The sequence below is a fragment of the Tenrec ecaudatus genome, chromosome 14 (assembly GCF_050624435.1).
Source record: "Tenrec ecaudatus isolate mTenEca1 chromosome 14, mTenEca1.hap1, whole genome shotgun sequence".
Classification (NCBI taxonomy): domain Eukaryota; kingdom Metazoa; phylum Chordata; class Mammalia; order Afrosoricida; family Tenrecidae; genus Tenrec; species Tenrec ecaudatus.
This window is the reverse complement of record NC_134543.1, coordinates 97,185,728-97,204,454: the sequence shown is the minus strand read 5'-3', so window position 1 is coordinate 97,204,454 and position 18,727 is coordinate 97,185,728. Positions and strand designations below refer to the sequence as shown.

Genomic DNA, 18,727 nt, shown 5'->3' with positions numbered 1-18,727 from the left:
GCATATGTGTGTACACACACATGTGCAGATACGTATTAAATTTCACTGGTTTATGGTACTTCTTTAGAGAACCCAGCTTAAGATAGTAGAAAATTACCTTTCCACCTTCTCCTACTTCTACCTGGCGGTGGTCCCAATCGGGTCACATCCAGATGGATTCCTGCGACACCAAGGACCCCCGTCGTGTTTGCACAGCCCCCTCTCTCTGCTGCAGCGCACAGTTCTGGCTTTCTTTAGGGGTACACTCATACCATTTTTTGTTCTTCATAGTCCCTTATTCCCACAGTTTCCCCTGCCTAGGCTTTTCTCCAACATACATGCTAGGCACTGACTCACTGATGAAATTAAATCAATACACCTTCCGTCGTGGATTCGCTTGGCTCACAGTGAGTCTACAGGGCAGAGCAGAACTGCTCCTGGGGGTCCCCGGGGTGGTCACTCTTTACAGAGCAGACAGCCCATTGTCTCCCTACAGAGTGGATGGCTGGTGGGTTGATCATTTTTTCAATTTCTTATTTCAACCTTACAAAATCTGCTTTCACAACATCTTTTTTTCTTTCCCACAGCTAGACATGTAAACATTATAGTCCTGAGGTCTCAGTATATATATGGCATGGCATAAACATTTTAAAGTCACAGAAAGTGCTCGCTTTGGCAGCACACACACTAAAACGGAAGTTCAAGCTCAGGAGCCCACTGGAGTCACCCTGAGCCAGCAAAGGCAGCTTGGTTTGGGTGTATAGGCCATATGGTCTCTGTCACACTTACTCCACTCTGCGGTTGTAGCATGACCACAGCCACAGACAGTGTGTAAACAATCATATGTGTCCCAATAAAACTATTTATGGATGCGGAAATCGGATTTTTTTTATGTGCATAAAAGTCTTCTTCATCTGAGTCTTTTCCCCAAACATTACAAAGGGTAAAGCCATCCTTCAGCTCACAGGTCATACATACCATGCATACCCACACAGGGGCAAGCGGGATTTGACCCGTGAGCCAGCTTGCCAATCCGTGTCCTAACCTTCAATGTTTTCTCTGAACTTGGGTAATTGCACTATTTTTCAATCTTTTGACAATTTGTTCTATTCTCCACCAAAACGGATTAGCGCAGTAGATGCAGGCCTTCTCGCTGTTTTCCCCTCTACGCCTGCACTGGATTGCTTGTTCGGTCATCGATTTCCTATCAACTTGCTTCCAGCTAACAAGGCAACGCTTACTTTCTCGTGGATGTAAGCTAATCCATCGAGGATCTCTCGGAGCAGCCTCCAGAGGCGCACGGTGTCTCGGCACAGGCCCTGGTCGATGGTGTCCCGCAGTGTGCTCTTCTCGCAGTACTCCATCTGCGCACAGCAACAGGCCGTCAGGGCTGCTTCGACCAGAGGCCAAGCATGGCAACTGCGGCCGATGTTAGCCTCCCCTGAAAACCTCCCCGCGGACTCCACACCCTGCGGGAAAGCTTTGGCATGTGTCCACTGAGAAAAGAAAGCCAACACTATTCAAAGACAATGGGGGATGTAGCATCATCTCAGCACCCTAATAAGACCACTTTTAATTGTTACAGGACTGTTCCTTCTAGTAAGAAAACTTACTTAAGCTCCTTGTCACAAATAATAGGGAGGGAGGATTTAAAAAAAAAAGAAAATTAGGTAAAATTTTGTTTTGCAAGGTTGCTTCCACACTCAAATTTCCAAGGACAATGACAATGGCCCGTCTGAACTGTACATGAAATTCATGACAAACGACCTTCGAGGCTAGAACAAAACATTACAAATAGGGGGCTTTGTCTGAACCCTTTCAAGTCTATTAACGTGTGAGGAAAACAAAGCAGTATCATTCAAATATCAAACCACTTGATTTATGAAATTAGCTGACATCTTTCAAACCAGTGCCAGAGCTGATTACTCATAAAGAAATGCCTGAATAGTTTTTGAAGAGAGGGATATCTACATTAGCTCTCTTTCTTGTCCTTGGGACACCATCTGCATCTCGGGGCTCAGCGAGGGCCTCACCAAGCCTTCTCTGACGCTTCCTCCCTAATCCCACTCAGCCTGCCTGTCCCTCCCTGGGGTCGCAGTCCACCTCACTCTAGGTGGAACGCACACAGCAGACACGCAGGAGAAGCTACTTGGAGCACAAGTGCCTTCTTAGACCTCTCATCTGTCCACCGTGGGCGACCTTGCTCGTGTCTGACATCAGTCGTGGTAGCACTGCTTCCAGCATCCCACAGGCCACCACCGGGTGACTGACTGACAGATGACAGGCGGCTGGTATTTACAAGGGGGCTTCCAAAAGTGTGTGTGGGGGGTAAAGTTCTGTTCCTCTTGGAATTCTGTCTTCCCATGAGCTTTTTGAAGCCTTTTGGCATAAGGGACACCTCCAAATGATTCATGATAGGGAACATCTCAGACCAATGACAACCCCAGGAAAGCAACCATGTACCTGGCATCTTTGAAAAAACGACATCTGGTCTGAAGGCAAATGCTTCCACCCAGCGCTGTGGCTCCTATGTAAAGGTCTGCCTGCTCGCAGATGGCTAATTGAAAATCCTAATAAGGACCCACAGATCCTGCTCGCAGAGGGCTAACTGGAAATCCTGATAAGGACCCACAGATCCTGGTTACCCACAGATCCTGGTTACTTGGGACAGAGGCCAGAACAGCTCCCACTGCTCCAGTTGCTGCCTGTCACCTGGTCAGCAGGCCAGTGTTGAGGCCTCTTGGAATAACGCCTCATTGGAACTGCCCCCTCCCACCCCCAGTGCCTCTTCTTTCTCAGGGTCACGGACATATCACTCTGGCGAAAGCCACGCCAGAGCTTCTTCTGCATGTACAAGAGTGTAGGGGCCTCAGGCTTTACTGGTCCCAACCCTGCTGCTGTACAACATAGGCTTTGTAAACACACAGCCTTCAGCATTTACTGGGGCAGGGTCTAAGCACGTCACACGTCATTTATTCCTCACAGCAGGTCTGAGATGGGGGTGATTACTTAATTTGCAGAGGAGGAATTTGCAGGGTTCACGAAACTTCCTTGCGTCCACACAGCTGTCCCTGGTGAGGCCAGGATGCCAACTTCAGTAGCTTAAGCCCAGGCCCATGCCAACCACTGCCTCACGCAGCCACATGCAATGAGATGCACTGACAGTGGTTGCAGTCTTGGGCTCAACACAGCACGGTTAATGAATCAGGTGGAGGCCCAAGCGCTGCTTTGTTCTGTTACCCACAGAGTTGCTGAGTCAGAGGTGATTCAGCAACCCTGAACCATAACCCCGTGCTGCTTCCTAATGTGGGATCGGAAAGCACGAGGTCAAGGTCGGGGGGGAAAGGGCCTTTGGTGCTTCCATTCTATCAGGCCAATTCATCAGGCCAGCAGGTCCTCTTCTTATGACTAGCACATACAAGGGGTGGCCGGGCCTCACCTGGATATAGAGGTAGTGCACTGCCTCGGTTGTCCCTGAGGCCTCCCTGTGCTGCTGGCAGCCACTCTTCTCACTGCGGTCTTCACCCTAACCCAAGAGGAACACAGAGAACTCAGTAGGAGCTGGAAGAAACAAGATCACCGCCATCACTGAGTGTTTGGGTTCTCGCCCCCTACCTGGGCAATCCTTTGGCCTTAGGACCGTGGTTCTCCACCTTCCCAGTGCCGAGACCCTCTCATACAGCTCCTCATGTGGTGGTGACCCCCAAAACCATAATATTATTTTAGTTTCTACTTCATCACTGTTATTTTGCTACTGTCAAGAACCGGGCGACCCCTGTGAAAGGGTCATTCGATCCCCAAAGGAGTCGCGACCTACAGGTTGAGAACCACTGCCTTAGGAGAAGGCCAAGTAAGCAGGACATGCCACTGCCCTTCCGAAGATTTTAGCATTTCTACAGCAATGTTGCTACGACCCTAACCTGCTCTAGCTTACAGGTCTGTGGCTATACAGTTGGGGACAATGAGAGGGCAGATATGAAAAACAAGTGATTTACTGAAAGACTCCATGCCAATTCGTTCTTACTACGAGATCCTTGTACGGTTAAAACGGGCAGAGTGTACACACCGGCAGGTATTTGAGGGCTCCAGCTTGACGGGAGACCTTCCTTTGGTGGTGGGCTTATTTTGGAAACGGAAGACGAAGAATCTAGCTATAGCTAGAACATAGATGTGGCCATATTACCAAAGGGCTGCCATCGGAATGAAGGAGAGAGCACTCAGCTGTCACTTGACCCTCAAGTCGACGTCTCCACACAGCTGGCCTGCTTCCCCAGCTCACTTGCTCTCTAACCTACCAACACCAAGCTCACTGCCATTGAGTTGCTTCTGATGTGCAGCGAGCCTACAAGACAGACGAGGACTGTCCCCGGGAGCTACGGAGGCTGTGTCTTTACAGGAACAGAAAGTCTCATCATTCTCCTGTGGAAGGCTGGTGGCCTCGAACTGCTGGCCTTGAGGTGAGCAGACCAACATGTAACTCACTAAGCCACCAAGACTCCATTTCTCATGAACACTACCTTTTCTTTTGTTTTTAATGTACAGTACCTTTCCCAAAAATTCCTTTTTTTTCTTTCAGTAGATTTATTTCTGTACTGTTCCCCTAAATAAGGAAACAGCAGGATTTACCATTTGACTACTTCTGATCGACAGTTTTGCCTGAGGAAATACTTCTCAATATATTTTTAAAAACAGAAAACCCACAACCCAACCCCAGACTCTGCCCTAAAAACATTAACGTTCTGTTCTCGAATCAGTTCCACACCCTGACAAACATCTTCAGCAAACCGTCATCCTGTGGAGGCAACTGCTCTTCGAGGAGAAGGCGCTCTGAGTAAGTGCAACCCTGGCACAGAGAGGGCAAGTTGGTGCCCTCACTGTAACTTTATCCTAAAGCCAAACACAAATATGGTGACTTTTGCTTTGCCGGAAGTTTAGGTGGTTTGTGTTATTATTCCTGGTGAGGTTTGATCACTTGCGAATTTTTAACTGTGAGAAGTTTCAGGGAGGCCTTAAAACAGCCGTGAAATCCACTGACCTGCTTATCTAACATAGTCTACACACGGGCTTTTCTCTAGCCACTGGGAATGTATCCTTAGACGGCCTGCAATTATTTTTAGTCCTGGTAATAAAGTCATGGCATTAACTGCATCCCCCCAACCTCCCCACAGAATATTCCTCTGCAGCCACAACTGCCAGCTTAGCAGCTAACAAGCTTCAACCACTGGCTCAAAGCACCACTCTGCATCCTAGTTTACACGGCACCCTTCTACATGCTCAGGAGAGAGGGAAACTACAAACAGGGCACATCTTTGAGCGTGCACGTGGGATGCATTTGGGAGTCCTCCAGTCCTCTCCAGGGTCTTAACCATGAAATAAAGCAGCGTGACAATAAACTGATGTCGTAACTCATTACTGGGTCGTGTTTCACACTTTGCAAATTATGTGCTCGAAGATGGTCTCTGACAAGAAGCCAGCGGGATGAACTGATAGAGGGCGAGCTCAAGGTAAAGCCAGGGTGAATTTTCTAGCCAGTCAGTTTGTTTACATCCAACCTGCACCCCCCACCCTGTGGAAACTTCTCCCCATTCCTCTAGGAATCTGTTACTATTAGAAATAGTCCTCAAAGAAGAGGAAAGCACAGTTGTCTCAGTTTGCTCCTCTCAAAGCGGGCACATTTCATTACATGGAATAAATTAAACCTTGAAGTCAGTGGTTCTCAACCTGAGGGTCAAGACCCCTTTGGGGGTTGAACTACCCTTTTACAGGGGCCGCCTAAGACCATCAGAAAACACACAAATATATAATTACATATTGCTTTGTGATTAATAAACTATGCTTTACTTATGTTTAATTACGTTTAATCTATAACGATGAAAATACATCCTGCGTATCAGATATTTACATGAGGATTCATAGCAGTAGCAAAATGACAGTGATGGAAGTAGCAATGACAATAATTTAAGGGTTGGGGTCACCACCACACGAGGAATGGCATTAAAGGGCCGTGGCATTAGGAAGGTTGAGAACCACTGCTGTAAGTAAATATTTTGTGGAAAATGGACCTTGAGAAAATTGTGGCATTTCCCCACTGACTTTCTGAAGCCCCCTTGTATGAGTGGCGTATCATTTGAATGACCGATCCAGGTTTACAATCGATGGCTTCCAAATCCGCAGGCCGGGCACACGGCTCTAACGCTTTTCCTGAGTTTGAGAACATCGAAGGTTCGTTTTCCTACACACCCACCTTATAAAAGGGTGTCACCTCCGTATTTACCTGATGCCGACTCTTAGTGTTCTCATCTTCATTGTCAAAGATGATATCACTGTCCGAGTCTGAAGCGGGTCTGAGAGAGAGGGAGAGAGATGATGCTGGAGAAAGCAGCTCTGGGTGGAAGCAGCGACAGGCTTGTCACCACTAGGGGCCAAGAGGCTAGAGGCTATACCTTCACTTGGCCGCATGCATCTACACACACCAGGCAGATTTTTTCCTGCCTAACACACAAAATGGGAACTCTCATTTTAAATAAAAATCTGCCTAGTTTACCAGGAGGGGGGAAAAAAAGTGAATGGCTAGGAACTATGTCCAATTCTGTCCAACTGGGCCCAATGAACTCGAGCCAGGCCACCACCATGAGGGTGGACTGAGGGCCACAGCTTTGGCTTAGGAGCACAATGGGTCCCTCTGCTCATCTTTGCTGGAACTGCGGAGGGCTCTTCCTAACAGGCCTTCCAGCCTCTTATCTAAAAGGAAAGTCGCGTAACAAATGCTATCAAGGCCACTAAGTAAGATCAGATAATGGAAGGAAGTTCTCTTTTGTCCTTCTCCAGGACTTGATTTTCGAGTGAGATTGTGAAACTGAAACAACTTCAAATTGCACTTGGACACTTTCTCAAAGTGGATTTCTTGTTTGCTGCTTTGCCATGTTTAACCGAACAACAGCCTGGATTTCTAAATAAATCACCTCTCCCCTGGTGGGGGTGGCGCTGGGATTAAAGAAGGGGTGTCTGACATGGGAGGAGAGCCAGCCCGGTGACCGCCCTGCCCAGCGCTCATACAGGAAGGACTGCGAGAAGACGCCGTCAGCGTCATCTTCCTCGTCCTCCTCGTCGCTGCTGGAGCCCGTGCCCGTGGCCGGGAAGCGGGCGCTGGCCGAGCGCTCGCAGGACGTGCTCCACTCCACCGAGCTGCTGAGGATGGGGGGCGGCGCGGCGGCCTCCACGCTGTCCACACTCGAGTCGCCCGCAGGTGGCCCCGGCGCGCCTCGCCCGTTCCGGGCCGGGGGCCTCGAGTCAAGGGGCGGCGTTCCGGGGCCAGCAGGGCGTTCGTGCCGCTCGATCCAGGCGTTGTAGTAGCGCACGATGTTCTCATGGTGCAGGCGCGACAGCAGGGTCACCTCGCCCTTGATCCTGCGGAAGTGCTTGCTGGCTGGGTTGATGGGGATGCGCTTCACCGCATAGCAGCAACCGTCTAACTTGTTCTGCACCTGCCGCAGGGGAGGGGGGAGAAGGGACGGGTACCATCATCCACGTGAGCCACGCGCAGGCAGGCGTGATGCCCACTTCCCAGGAGACCACCAAATTCTAGGTGAAAGCCAACAACAGTTGCCAGTTTAGAACCATATGTCTGAAGCTTTTACATTGGGCAAAGTCTCCATTTCAAAAAAAAAAAAAGAGGAAATGTCTTCCTGCTGTCTCGATGGAGTCAACCTGACAAGAGACCCTAGGCACACAAACTCTCCATCTGTCGTAAAATTGGACCTATATTTTCTGCCCTACCTTTCCAGTCCTGTATCTGCTATCTAAATTTCAAAGTCAATCTGGTTTTAAAGTGAATTATAATGATGAAGAATGAGACTTTTAAGTCTTTCAGATGATTTCTGCTTTTCTGTTTCCGGTTTTTGTTTGTTTGCACGCACTTAAAAGTCATTAAAAACAAAACACCAAAAATTTTAACAGGTGAATGCAAACTCTAATTCTTCCATTCACAAGGCTAAGAAGGATTTGAAAAGTTATTTAATTTCTACGAGACTCCATTTTCTTACCTAAAATAATGGCACTTATACCACTTCCCTTACCCCAAAGGGTGACTGTCAGGGTTAAATGAGATAAGGTGGGTTAAGTGTTTATCAAGGTGCTCAACAATACTGCTCATTGATTTTATCCCTGAGCCTGAAGACAGATGACTGACGTATATACTGAACTGTGTGGTTTTAGTTGCTGTCCAGTCAATTCCAACTCTTGGTGGCCCGTGCGCACAGTGAACTGCTCCAAGCGGGGGGAGGGAAGGAGGAGAAGCTAGCTGACTACGCAAGGCAAAGCCAAGCATCACTGTCTTGGTTGGCTCATAAGCTTGCCATTCGGTTACTAAAGACCGGCCTCCAGGAATGAGAAAGCAGTGCTGTAGAGTTAAGTGAGATTCACATTACTTGCTTTTGTGTGGCGGCAGCAGCAAGACCACTCTTCTTTGAAGTGAACAAATACACAGGCTTGAATGTTGGTTTCATCTCTTTATAGCGCGGTGCGGTGAACTCACACAAATAATGCAGCTCCCTGGGGCTTCCATTCCCTTGTCCAGAAAATGAGGCTAATGTCTAGCTCCCGAGAATGTCGGAGGATGGGAAGACAGTGTTTGTGGGACAGCAGGCGCATGACCCGCAACTCGGAATGCGCTCTCTGTTCATGCATTTATCCTCCCTGTCTCAAAGTTCGCTATCACCGTTATCACGCTGCGAGTCACGGACAGGGGTGTAGTCCAGCTACACTGGAAACTGTCATTCAAATGACAAGGCACACAAATAAATATGTGGAAGATCCAACTGCCTACAACACACCAGGTCACTATGCAGCCCTACCCTGCCTTAACCTGGAAACACAGGGAGGAGAGGTGTAACGAGTGAAAAAAACTTGGAGCTAAAAATTCTTACTAAGATATTTTACTGTGTGAAGTCCCAGGGGTGGGGTGGAAAACAAACAGCCACAGCACTGAGCTGCACCGCCCCCAACCTAATTCACAACAAGGATTTATTCAAAAACAAACAAACATAAAGCATGTGGTTGCTAACCAAAAGGTTCACGTTCATCCAAAAGTGCCTCCGAAGGGCTGGTGCTCGACTTCGGGAAAACCAGCCTTTGAAAACCCCGTGAAGCGCAGTTCGCACTGGACGCACGCTGGTCATCATGAGCAGGGACTGGGGGAGGGAAGTGCGGTGGCTGCGTTCCTGTTCACGGACATCCTTCAAGTACGTCCAAGGAAGGAACAGTGCTAATGGTCTTGTTTTCTTAGTGTTCATGTCTGACTACAGGACTCTGACGTATACAGAAGCTAAGGATGTGCTCACAATGACACTGTGAGCTAGCTAACTACGACCATCCTGATGGGGATAAAGATCTGTCTGCCCTCAGCAAACCCATGTTGGCACCTAACAGTGATATCTACACTTTAAAGAAAAAGATGAAAATTCCCCACGACACCGTAACTTCCTTTACGTGATCTGATTGCTGCAGAAAAATTAATTCTTTTTTCAGTGTCACACATAATACTAGCAAGCACCTCCTAGCCATCATCTCAGAATCCTATACGCACACCTACCCTATTAAAGGCGGATCACCTTCATGTGAAAGATGTCACATACTTTATATGGATTTAATAATAAGCTATTAATCTGGGTGTCCTACACTCAGTAAAAATACTTCCAGTATAAGAGAGCATTTGGAACCCCTTTCTGTGAGGGGCAGATAATAATGATCATTTTAAAAGTCAGCCAAATAGGCGGGGGTGGAGCAAGGGAGACGTGAAAACAGGGCACGCTAATCATCACCACTCATTCCCCAGCTGAGTAACGGCGCAGCAATAAGAGGCATCAAAAGCATGTGGGCCGTTTCCCGGGTAGAGTCCATCTCGGGGCTAACCTTGGAGTCTTGTCTATGCACGGCTGCTCTAACAGCAACAGGAGGGGCAAAGGAGACTACATTTCCTCTGAACCACAGCGCACACCACTGAGACGTCCTGACTCCACTGAAGTGCTATGATAAGCATTTTATATTTAATCTTTCATTCAAGTGCTCTGCATCAAGTAAGGGGAGAGGAATGATATGGCCTGGATGTGTCCAGAGCAGGGCTCCTCAAACGTTTTAAACAGGGGGCCAGTTCACTGTCCCTCAGACCCGCTGGAGGGCCGGACTATAGTTTAAAAAAAAACTATGAACAAATTCCTATGCACACTGCAAGTATCTTATTTTGAAGTAAAAAAACAAAAGGGGGAAAAACACCCAGCGGGCTGGATAACTGTCCTCGGGGGGCCGCATGTGGCCCGTGGGCCGTAGTTTGAGGACACCTGGTCCAGAGTAACTTTAAATAAAGCCTTTTACTCCCAGAAGGTGAAGATGATCTTCGTTCCCAATGGTGGCATTCAAATCTCCTTGCCCGCCCCAAAGGCCCCTCCCAGTCCCTCCAAGTGCACGCGTCTCTGGGGAAACGGAAGCGAGAAGGAGCTCAAGCAGGAAGTGGGGGCAGCTCTGCACCACACCTTAATGACCGCGCCAAAGGCCCCCTTGCCAAGGAGTTGTAGCTCTTCGAACTCAATGAAGTAGCGTGAGAACTGTCTGTGGGTCTCACTGAACAAGGCGGTGCTGGGTAGCTGGCTGCTCGGGATCACAGTCTCAACATAATCTTGTCCTCCGGAGTCTGAGGGGACACACAGGGCGAGAGGCAAATAAGGTACAAAAACCTTGCAAGAGCTACAATCCCCTGCAAAGCCGTAAGACTGTACCCAACAAGGGGCGCGCACTGGGAGAGAGGCCTCAACCAGTAGTTGGAAAAGGATCCCGTACTTGGCAGACCCTTTCCTCATCGCCACATGCCATTCATTCCTAACGTACGCCTCGCTGTCATCGCGGCCACTCGGGCTCACAGCGACCCTGTAAACAGGGTAGAACTGCCCCTGTGGGCTTCTGACACTAACTTAAAAAAAAATCATTTTATTGGGGGCTCGTACAATTCTTATCATTATCCATATATACATCCATTGTGTCAAGCACATATGTACATTTGTTGCCATCATCATTTTCAAGATATTTGCCTTCCACTTGAGCCCTGGGTATTAGCTCATTTTCCCCCAACTTCTCTGCTCCCCCCTACCTCATGAACCCTTCATAATTCATAAATTGTTATTATTTTGTCATATGTTACACTGTCCAACGCCCCTCCCTGCGTCCTTCTCTGCTGTCCATTCCCCAGGGAGGAGGCTATACGTACATTCTTGTAATCAGTTCCCCCTTTCTATCCCATGTTCCCTCCACCTTCCAGGCATCACCACGAAACTAACTTTTTATAGGATCAGAGAGCCTCGTTTTTCTCCTGTGGAGACGCTAGTGGTTTCAAACTGTTGACCTTGTGGCTAGCAGACCATTATGGAACCCACTACACCACAGGTGGGGGTACCTGAGCCAGAGAGTATGTGACTAGCACCGGAAACCAAATCCAGATCCCCTAACCCATCCCTGGCTTCCACTGGGCTCCTTAATCTGCTGGGTCACAGTGAAGGGTGGCCATCAAAGAGGAATTGAAGTAGCGGCTGAGAAATCTGCTGTTGCCAGTGGCCACTGAGTCGACTCCCGACTGGGAGCAACCCCCGCGGGAGAACTGCTCCCTGGAGCTTTGTGTCTCTGCATGGAGGCGGATGGCCAGGATTCTCTTCCAGGGGGCCTCGGGTGGGTTTGAACAGCCAACTGCTTTGGTTAGCAGCAGTTTGCAGATGGCTTTCGCCATCGAGGCTCCTTAGGGGGACCTGGTTACATCCAGTCAGGGTGGCATGACTATGAGATACTCAACACGCGGCTACAGCATGGACACTCCATCCACAGAGGCTGGAGAAAAGCAGGCTGTCCCAACAGTTCGACCATACCCCCCAAAACCTAAACCCAACCCACTGCCAACGACTCAACTCCCAGTCCGAGCGACCCTGTAGGAGGAAGTTGAATGGTTCCTTAGGGTTTCCGTGGCTAAAAATCTTGATGGGAGCACCCAGCCTCATCTCTCTCTTGAGGAGGGCTGACCTTGCATCCACAGCCCGATGGCTACACCACAGCAACACCAGGGCTGTGCCATTCCAGCTACACTGTACCTATCAAATCAGTGGATTTACGGACAGCTGTGCACACTCATTGTGGCCAGACTCACAGCTACCCCACAGGACCGAGGAGAACTGCCCCACCCCAGCATTTTCATGGCCGTTAACCTTTACAGAAGAAGAGGGCCACATGTCTCCCCTGGGGAGCGGCTAGTGGGTTCAAATGGTGGATCCTTTCTGGTGAGTCGCTGTGCACAGGAGCCACTGTGCTGTTTAAACAGCTGAAACGGATAATCCAAGCAGCCCCTTTCCATTTTAGGCCTCTGTATAATTTCAACATAATTTACTGTCCAAAGAGAATGGTACCAGACTCACCTTCAGGACTTTGATCCAGCAAAGGCGGTTTTGGCTGGGGATTTATGAAGCTGTGTCTCAGCAGCTGTTGAGGACTCCACCTCTCCTTGTCATCCAGGCAAACACACCTAAGGGTGAGGAAAGGGAGAATCTCAGCAACAAAACACGCGAGAGCTGCGGAACTCGTTCAGCCACGGGGCAGCTAACGACGGGCTCATTTGGTAAGCTACACAGTGGAGTGTTCACGCTACTCAGGGGCCAAAAAGCACTCAAGAGGCAATTTCAATTGGCGAGCATTTCTGCAGGCTTTAAGGGGATGACCTCTAGACTGGGCACAAGCAGAGGCAGGAAGGCCTGCTTTCTTCCTTTGTTTCTTTCTGTTTTTCAAGACTTGCTTTCATAGAACTTTCTTTTGTAAACTCTAAAGACATGCTCCTCAACTGGAGAGTTTTGCTCCCCTGAACAGTGTAATGTCTTGTCATGCTACACCAAGCCTGTCCTGGGGCTAATTCTCAAGACAGCTCTCAAAAGGGGAGAGTAAACCGGTGGCCAGCGCAGGCCTTAGGTACAGGTGGTAGAATAAGGTAAGGAATCATGTTTTAAAAGTCCTAGATTAAAAGAAAAAGTCCTAGATTTTATTGCTTACATTCTTTTAACTCTTGTTCCTTGAGTCTATTTACTATTTAACTTCCTGATATACAGTTTCTGCTTAAAATATTTATTTATTTATATTATTACCTTTTTTTACTTAAAAATAATTTTTTTACGGATTTATTTTATTCTTTGTGTTGTTGCTAATATGAACCCCACCCTGGAAGTGTGTGCCACAGAGGACACTAGACCTTCTGGTGGGGGAAAGGAACCGACCTACCATACCCAGACGGAAGCAAACCAAGAAGGAAAAAGAGAAAGGGGCAGTCGGCCTAGACTCCATACGGGCACACCAAGCCCAGAGGATGAGCTCCCTGCATGGAGCTGCTGGGGCTCAGAGAGGGTTGTGGGACTGCCAACAACTCAAGATACGGTGTCCCCTAACTGGAGCAAACAGAGACAGGGGACAATAATGGGGACACATTTGGGGAGACGGTGTGGGAATGGAGCACAAAAGACCTGCAATTGGAATAAAGCTAATCCACCGAGCCCCTGAGGAGCCCCAAGAATGGACTCTGGGCTACGAGGGGCAGCCCCTGATCTCCCTCAGGACCAGGGGGTAGGGTCTCACTCATGGGCACCAGCAAACAGACCTGGACCTATGTAGAGTTTTTTTTCTTTTCTTTTTTCTCATCTTTTTCTCTTTCCTTTTATTTCCTCAACCATATGTTTTCTTATTGTTCAGACTAGGACATGGATGGTTTGCCTAATTACATGGGTTGGAGTACGGGAAGGAAGCCCGGGGAGAAGGCAATGGGCCCAATGGCCCTGGAAAGTAGAGGGGGAAGAAGGAGGTGGGGAGAAGGGTGTGGTAAATGAACAGTGTCATGGACAAGGAAAATCTAGGGAAATGGAACCAGCATCTAGGAGAGGGTAGAGATCCTGTGAGTATTAGAGCAACACCAAGCTAGTGGGGAGGAAGCACTAAGAAGTGAAAGAAGGGGGAAAGTGATGGCGGGGCAGGAGGAGGCAAAAGGAAACAGAGGCAAGCTCTAGGAAGCAAAGGCACAGATAGGGAGATTTACAGAGGTGTGCACTTATGTAAATACATTAATCGATAACAATAGTGGTATTGACCTATGCATATATATAAGAATACATTGAAGCTGCAGACGGGCCTCGGGCCTCGGCTCATACCTTCCCTCAATACAAGAATACTTTGTTCTAACAAATTGGCATTCTGTGATGCGTGCGCGGGCGCATGATCACTGAAGACAAAATGGGTGCATAAGCAGATGTGGTGAAGACAGAGGATGGTGCCTATTAAAAGATTTGGGGTCTTAAAGGCTTGAAGTTAAACAAGCAGCCATCCAAGAGTGAAGCAACAAGCCCACATGGAAGAAGCACACCAGCTGGTGCGATCGTGAGGTGTCATCAAAACTGGGCAACAGGAATCAGAAGATTCACAACAAACAGTAAACAAACAAACAGAAATGCATTGGTAAGAATGGAGGGGGGTTGGAGCAGCGACCCAAAGCCCATCTGTGGACAATGGAGCATCCCCCCACAGAGGGGTCGCAGGGAGGGGGTGAGTCAATCAGGGTGCAGCAGAGCTCTTATGGGTCATGCAATAGACCTCCGCTCCCTGGAGGTCTCCTCTGAGCTCAGCACCACTTCCCAGTCTACACTAGACAGGAGCATGTACACAGGTACAGGCAAGAGAGAAAACTCACAGTGCATGGAACCCAGGAACAGGAATGGGAATAGAGATACCAAACGGGTAGGGGTAAGGCAGGAAGAGGTGGGGAGGAAGGGGGGTACCGATCACAATGAATGGCACATAACCACACACCCTCAGCCGGGGGGAAGAACAACAGAAACCAGAGGGAAGGGAGACAGCAGTCAGTGTGAGATTTGAAAATAATTAACAATCTACAATCTATCAGGGAGCCATGAGGGTTGGGGTGGGGAGGAAAAAAAAGAGGAGCTGAGCCCAAGGGCTCAATGGAAAGTAAATGTCTAGAAAAGAATGATGGAATATATGTATGGATATGTTGGATACAATTGATGTACAGTTTGTAACAAGAATTATAAGAACCCCCAATAAAATGATATTTTTTTTAAAAAAGAAGAAGTGAAGAAAAATTCAAACTTTGAGTTGAAATATTGAAAAGTTCTCCTGGTAAGGTATTGAATGCCTCAGGAATCATCAAAACAAGGTGACAGGACTACACAGTCACTACACCAAGAAAGAGCTAGTTGACTAAATAAACCTTTTCCAGAGACAGTGCATGACCACGAGCAGACAGCACTGAAGGAAGAAGCCCAAGCTACGCGGAAGCCATTAGTGAAAAGCAAGATTCCAAGAATCGATGAACCACTAGTTGAAGTGTTTCAACCAGCTGTGGAAACACTGGAGGCACTCGCTTGTCTATCCAGGAAATGTTGAAGACAGCTACTTGGAAAACCAACCTGAAGAGATCCACCTTTGTGCCCACTCCAAAGGAAGGTGGCCCACCAGATTTAAAACAATACCATGAAGACCAAATGCAAGCGAGACTCTGAGGCTAATTCAGAGCTGTTACCGCAGTCCATTGTCAGGGAGTTGTAAGAAATTCAGAAGGGGTTCAGCCGAGGGCATGGCATGAAGGCTGTCATTGCTGATGCAGGTGGAGCCTGGCTGAACGCAGAGAGCTCCAGGAGGCTAGTCATTTGTGCTTTATGACTATGTGAAGGTATCCAACTGTATCCACAGGTATCATAACAAATTATGGGGAGCATTGTGAAGAATGGGAATTCCAGAACAATTAATTTTGCTCATGGACATCTTGTAAATACACGAGGCAGAGTTGTCAATAAATGGAGAAAAGATTGAACTGATCATGAAGACATTATGAACAAGTTTCAAGAAAAAGGAAAACCCATAAGTGAGAAAAAGACCAGGAAAGTTGTGTGCTGGAAATGAAAAAATATCATAAATATTTTTTCACTTAAAAATTTTTCCTGATTTATTCTTGTTGTTGTTGCCAATATATATCTGTCTATAGCGCAAACCAGACACTGCTTTAACAATTTCACGAGTACGAGTTCGATCACCTCATATGCCTGTGAAGGAGCACCGACATGACCAGGGACTGCCAGAGAACACACAGATAGAGCCAGGGCGCTCCGCGGAGGCAATGGTGGCGAGACTCGGTCTCAGCTGTTCTGGACACGCGGTCAGGAGACCAGTCCTGGAGAAGGGCAGTATACTCGGTGAAGTGGGGGGGCAGCGACAAGGGGAAGGCCCTCAACAGAATGGATCCACCCAGTGGCTGTGACCATGGGCCGGGCTGTGTTTAACTCCGTTGCACACAGGACCGCTGAGCTGGAACCCACTCGATGGCAGCGAGCAACACCCCCAACTGCACCCCTGCATAACTGAGTGTCGGTGACGGCGTCCTGCACTCTCCCGCACGGGAAGGGTGCCTCAGACATGAACTGAAACTCACTGCCTGATGACCTTTCCAGCCGTCAATCGGACCCCACGTGGACAGCTGGTTAAAAGAGTCCAATGCTTATGGTAGGCATTTCGTAGTAATTGGGTGAAATTACTGTTTAAATGAACAACTTTCAGGGATATTTTTGGTTAAAGGCTTAAGGATTATCTGTCAATAATCGTTTTGGGGGTTCATCCAAAACAATAACATGGATCCCTGCTCACGGCCATCTAGCTAGTGCTGCCTCGCACTCAGCTTAGAGGACACAGTAGAACTGCCCCCACGAGTCAAGGAGACCGTCGCTCTTGACAGGAGTAGAAAACCCCATCTTCCTCCCTGGCAGGAAGCAGTTCAATGAGTCACCCCTTTGCCACCGGGGCTCCTTTGGGGTTCATCCAGTGGCTCCCAAAGTTCTGGATTCCAGGAGAATCTGAAATTCTGTTTTACATTTTACGCCTTTTCAACAGGACTCTTGTGCAGAATCTTTGACCCAGACCTTCAGTAATGGCAGCCGGAAGCACCTGGTCCGGGGCTCATGGCCAGAGACGGCTGCTCATGGAGGCAAATTAGCCGCATCCTTCCTGCCGTTAGTCCTGGCTTTCTTTCTGGTTTGGTTTGTTCTGAAGGATTGAAAGCACACTTAATGCCACCTCAGACAAGGCCTGGTTCCCAAACGGGATCCCTGGCCAGCAGCACACCTGGGGGATTTGCTCCCCTGCACATTCTACCCCGCCTCCACCTACCAGCCAAGTTTCAACCCGTCCTCCGTTGACTCCAACCTGAATGCAGGCTGAGGCTCCCCGTGCGAGCCTGCTTAGGCCTCACCACGACAGCCCTAGGAGGACCACTTGGTAGCACCGAGTGTGTTTTTTAAAGCAGCACCCGCCTGCTGGGAGTTCTGGACTTAAAAACCACTCTGTCCAAGCCAGGCTTTGAACGGGCATATTCTGAGACTGCACGTGCACCCAGATATGTGATTCACTGCCCTTCGAGATTCTGACTCAGAGCAGCCCAACGGAACAGGGGACTGTCCCTCAGCCTCGCACGGCTGTAAGTCTCGACAGAAGCAGACTGCCACGCCTTTCGCGCACGGAGCAGCTGGTGGGTTCTAAAAGCACCCAAGCACTGAGCCACCGAAGCTCCTTGCCCCAGATACTGATCAGAATCTATGCTTTCACAAGGTCCCCCAAAATCACCTGGAAACTCCTGTTAAAATGTAGATTCGAATCCAGTAGATGGGGGGTGGGAACAAACAAACAGAAATCTCAGCGGGGGCAGAACTGAAATGAACCAGGGCAAGTGCTCCAGTGGGGGCGGCAACCACCACAAAGGGGGATGCTGTTCTTGCTTCTTGGGGGTCCCGAGGTAAGAAAGCAGAGAAACGGCTACTTTCCCATCTTGAAAGGGAAGAAAAGGCTCCAGTAAAAGCATTGGCATGGCACTGTAGGTTTCCCTGCTTTAAAGTGACCTTTGAGTTTTCACAGGAAGGCATGAGCTCCCTTCCGGTCTGCGAATTTACACATCACGGACACTGTGAAATTCTTGCTTTTGGTAAGTGGGGGCGGGAAAACACAGAGAATAACTGCCCCGTGCTACATCAGAGCACCAGGAAAAAGAGTGTGTGGAACATTCTCCAGGGCAAGCAGCTCCACGGAATACAAAGCAGCGCTGATCTCAGGTTAAAAAGGGCAGTGGGCAGTTATTTTCTGCAGGGGAGAATCAGGAACTCTGGAGCTACTGGGGGGTTAGGTGTGATGTCATCTCAATGGCACCTGTGTGGAGGTGGGGCGGAGGCCGACCTATTCATCTGCCAGGTCGTAGTCTGGCGATGCCTCCTGGGGGTGTGGCTTTCTTCTAAGACAGGTTTGCACACTTCTTTGCTTCCTGCTTGCCTGGGTCACACACCTGGCTCTGGGGTAGACAACCATGTGACCTGCTGACCCTGGGTGTGCTGGGGCCTTGCCATGTCCTTGTGGACCTTGAATCCACATGACCTTGCACCAATGGGCCCGTGATCTCCTAGCTTCCCACTCCTCCTTTCTGTTTCACTCCCAAGGGCTCAGGCTAGCATCAGACCCATGAACGGAAGTTTCACTGGTGGGCACACTTTTAATATGAGATAGTTTGCGTCGTCCTGTAAAGTCCTTTTGTGTGTGTGTGTTTTTTTTCTCACTGATTTTTTTTCTCCCTAGAAAACAGCCTAACACAGCGACTGAGCCAGTCATTAAATGTGAAAAACAGGTTCTCCCAAACATC

The 18,727-nt window shown here is 48.7% G+C and overlaps 1 protein-coding gene across 1 annotated transcript in view; it reads right to left on the bottom strand.

The window, feature by feature from the left end:
- EIF2AK4 (eukaryotic translation initiation factor 2 alpha kinase 4) overlaps window positions 1–18,727 on the bottom strand; it is a 104,438-nt gene that overhangs the window by 44,985 nt on the left and 40,726 nt on the right. The window contains exons 10-15 of the mRNA XM_075531914.1: window positions 12,423–12,529; window positions 10,506–10,663; window positions 7,036–7,463; window positions 6,254–6,323; window positions 3,419–3,505; window positions 1,221–1,343 (exon numbers count right to left, since the gene is read on the bottom strand). Of these exons, the coding sequence (XP_075388029.1) occupies window positions 1,221–1,343; window positions 3,419–3,505; window positions 6,254–6,323; window positions 7,036–7,463; window positions 10,506–10,663; window positions 12,423–12,529 (973 nt within the window). The remainder of the gene's footprint in view (window positions 1–1,220; window positions 1,344–3,418; window positions 3,506–6,253; window positions 6,324–7,035; window positions 7,464–10,505; window positions 10,664–12,422; window positions 12,530–18,727) is intronic.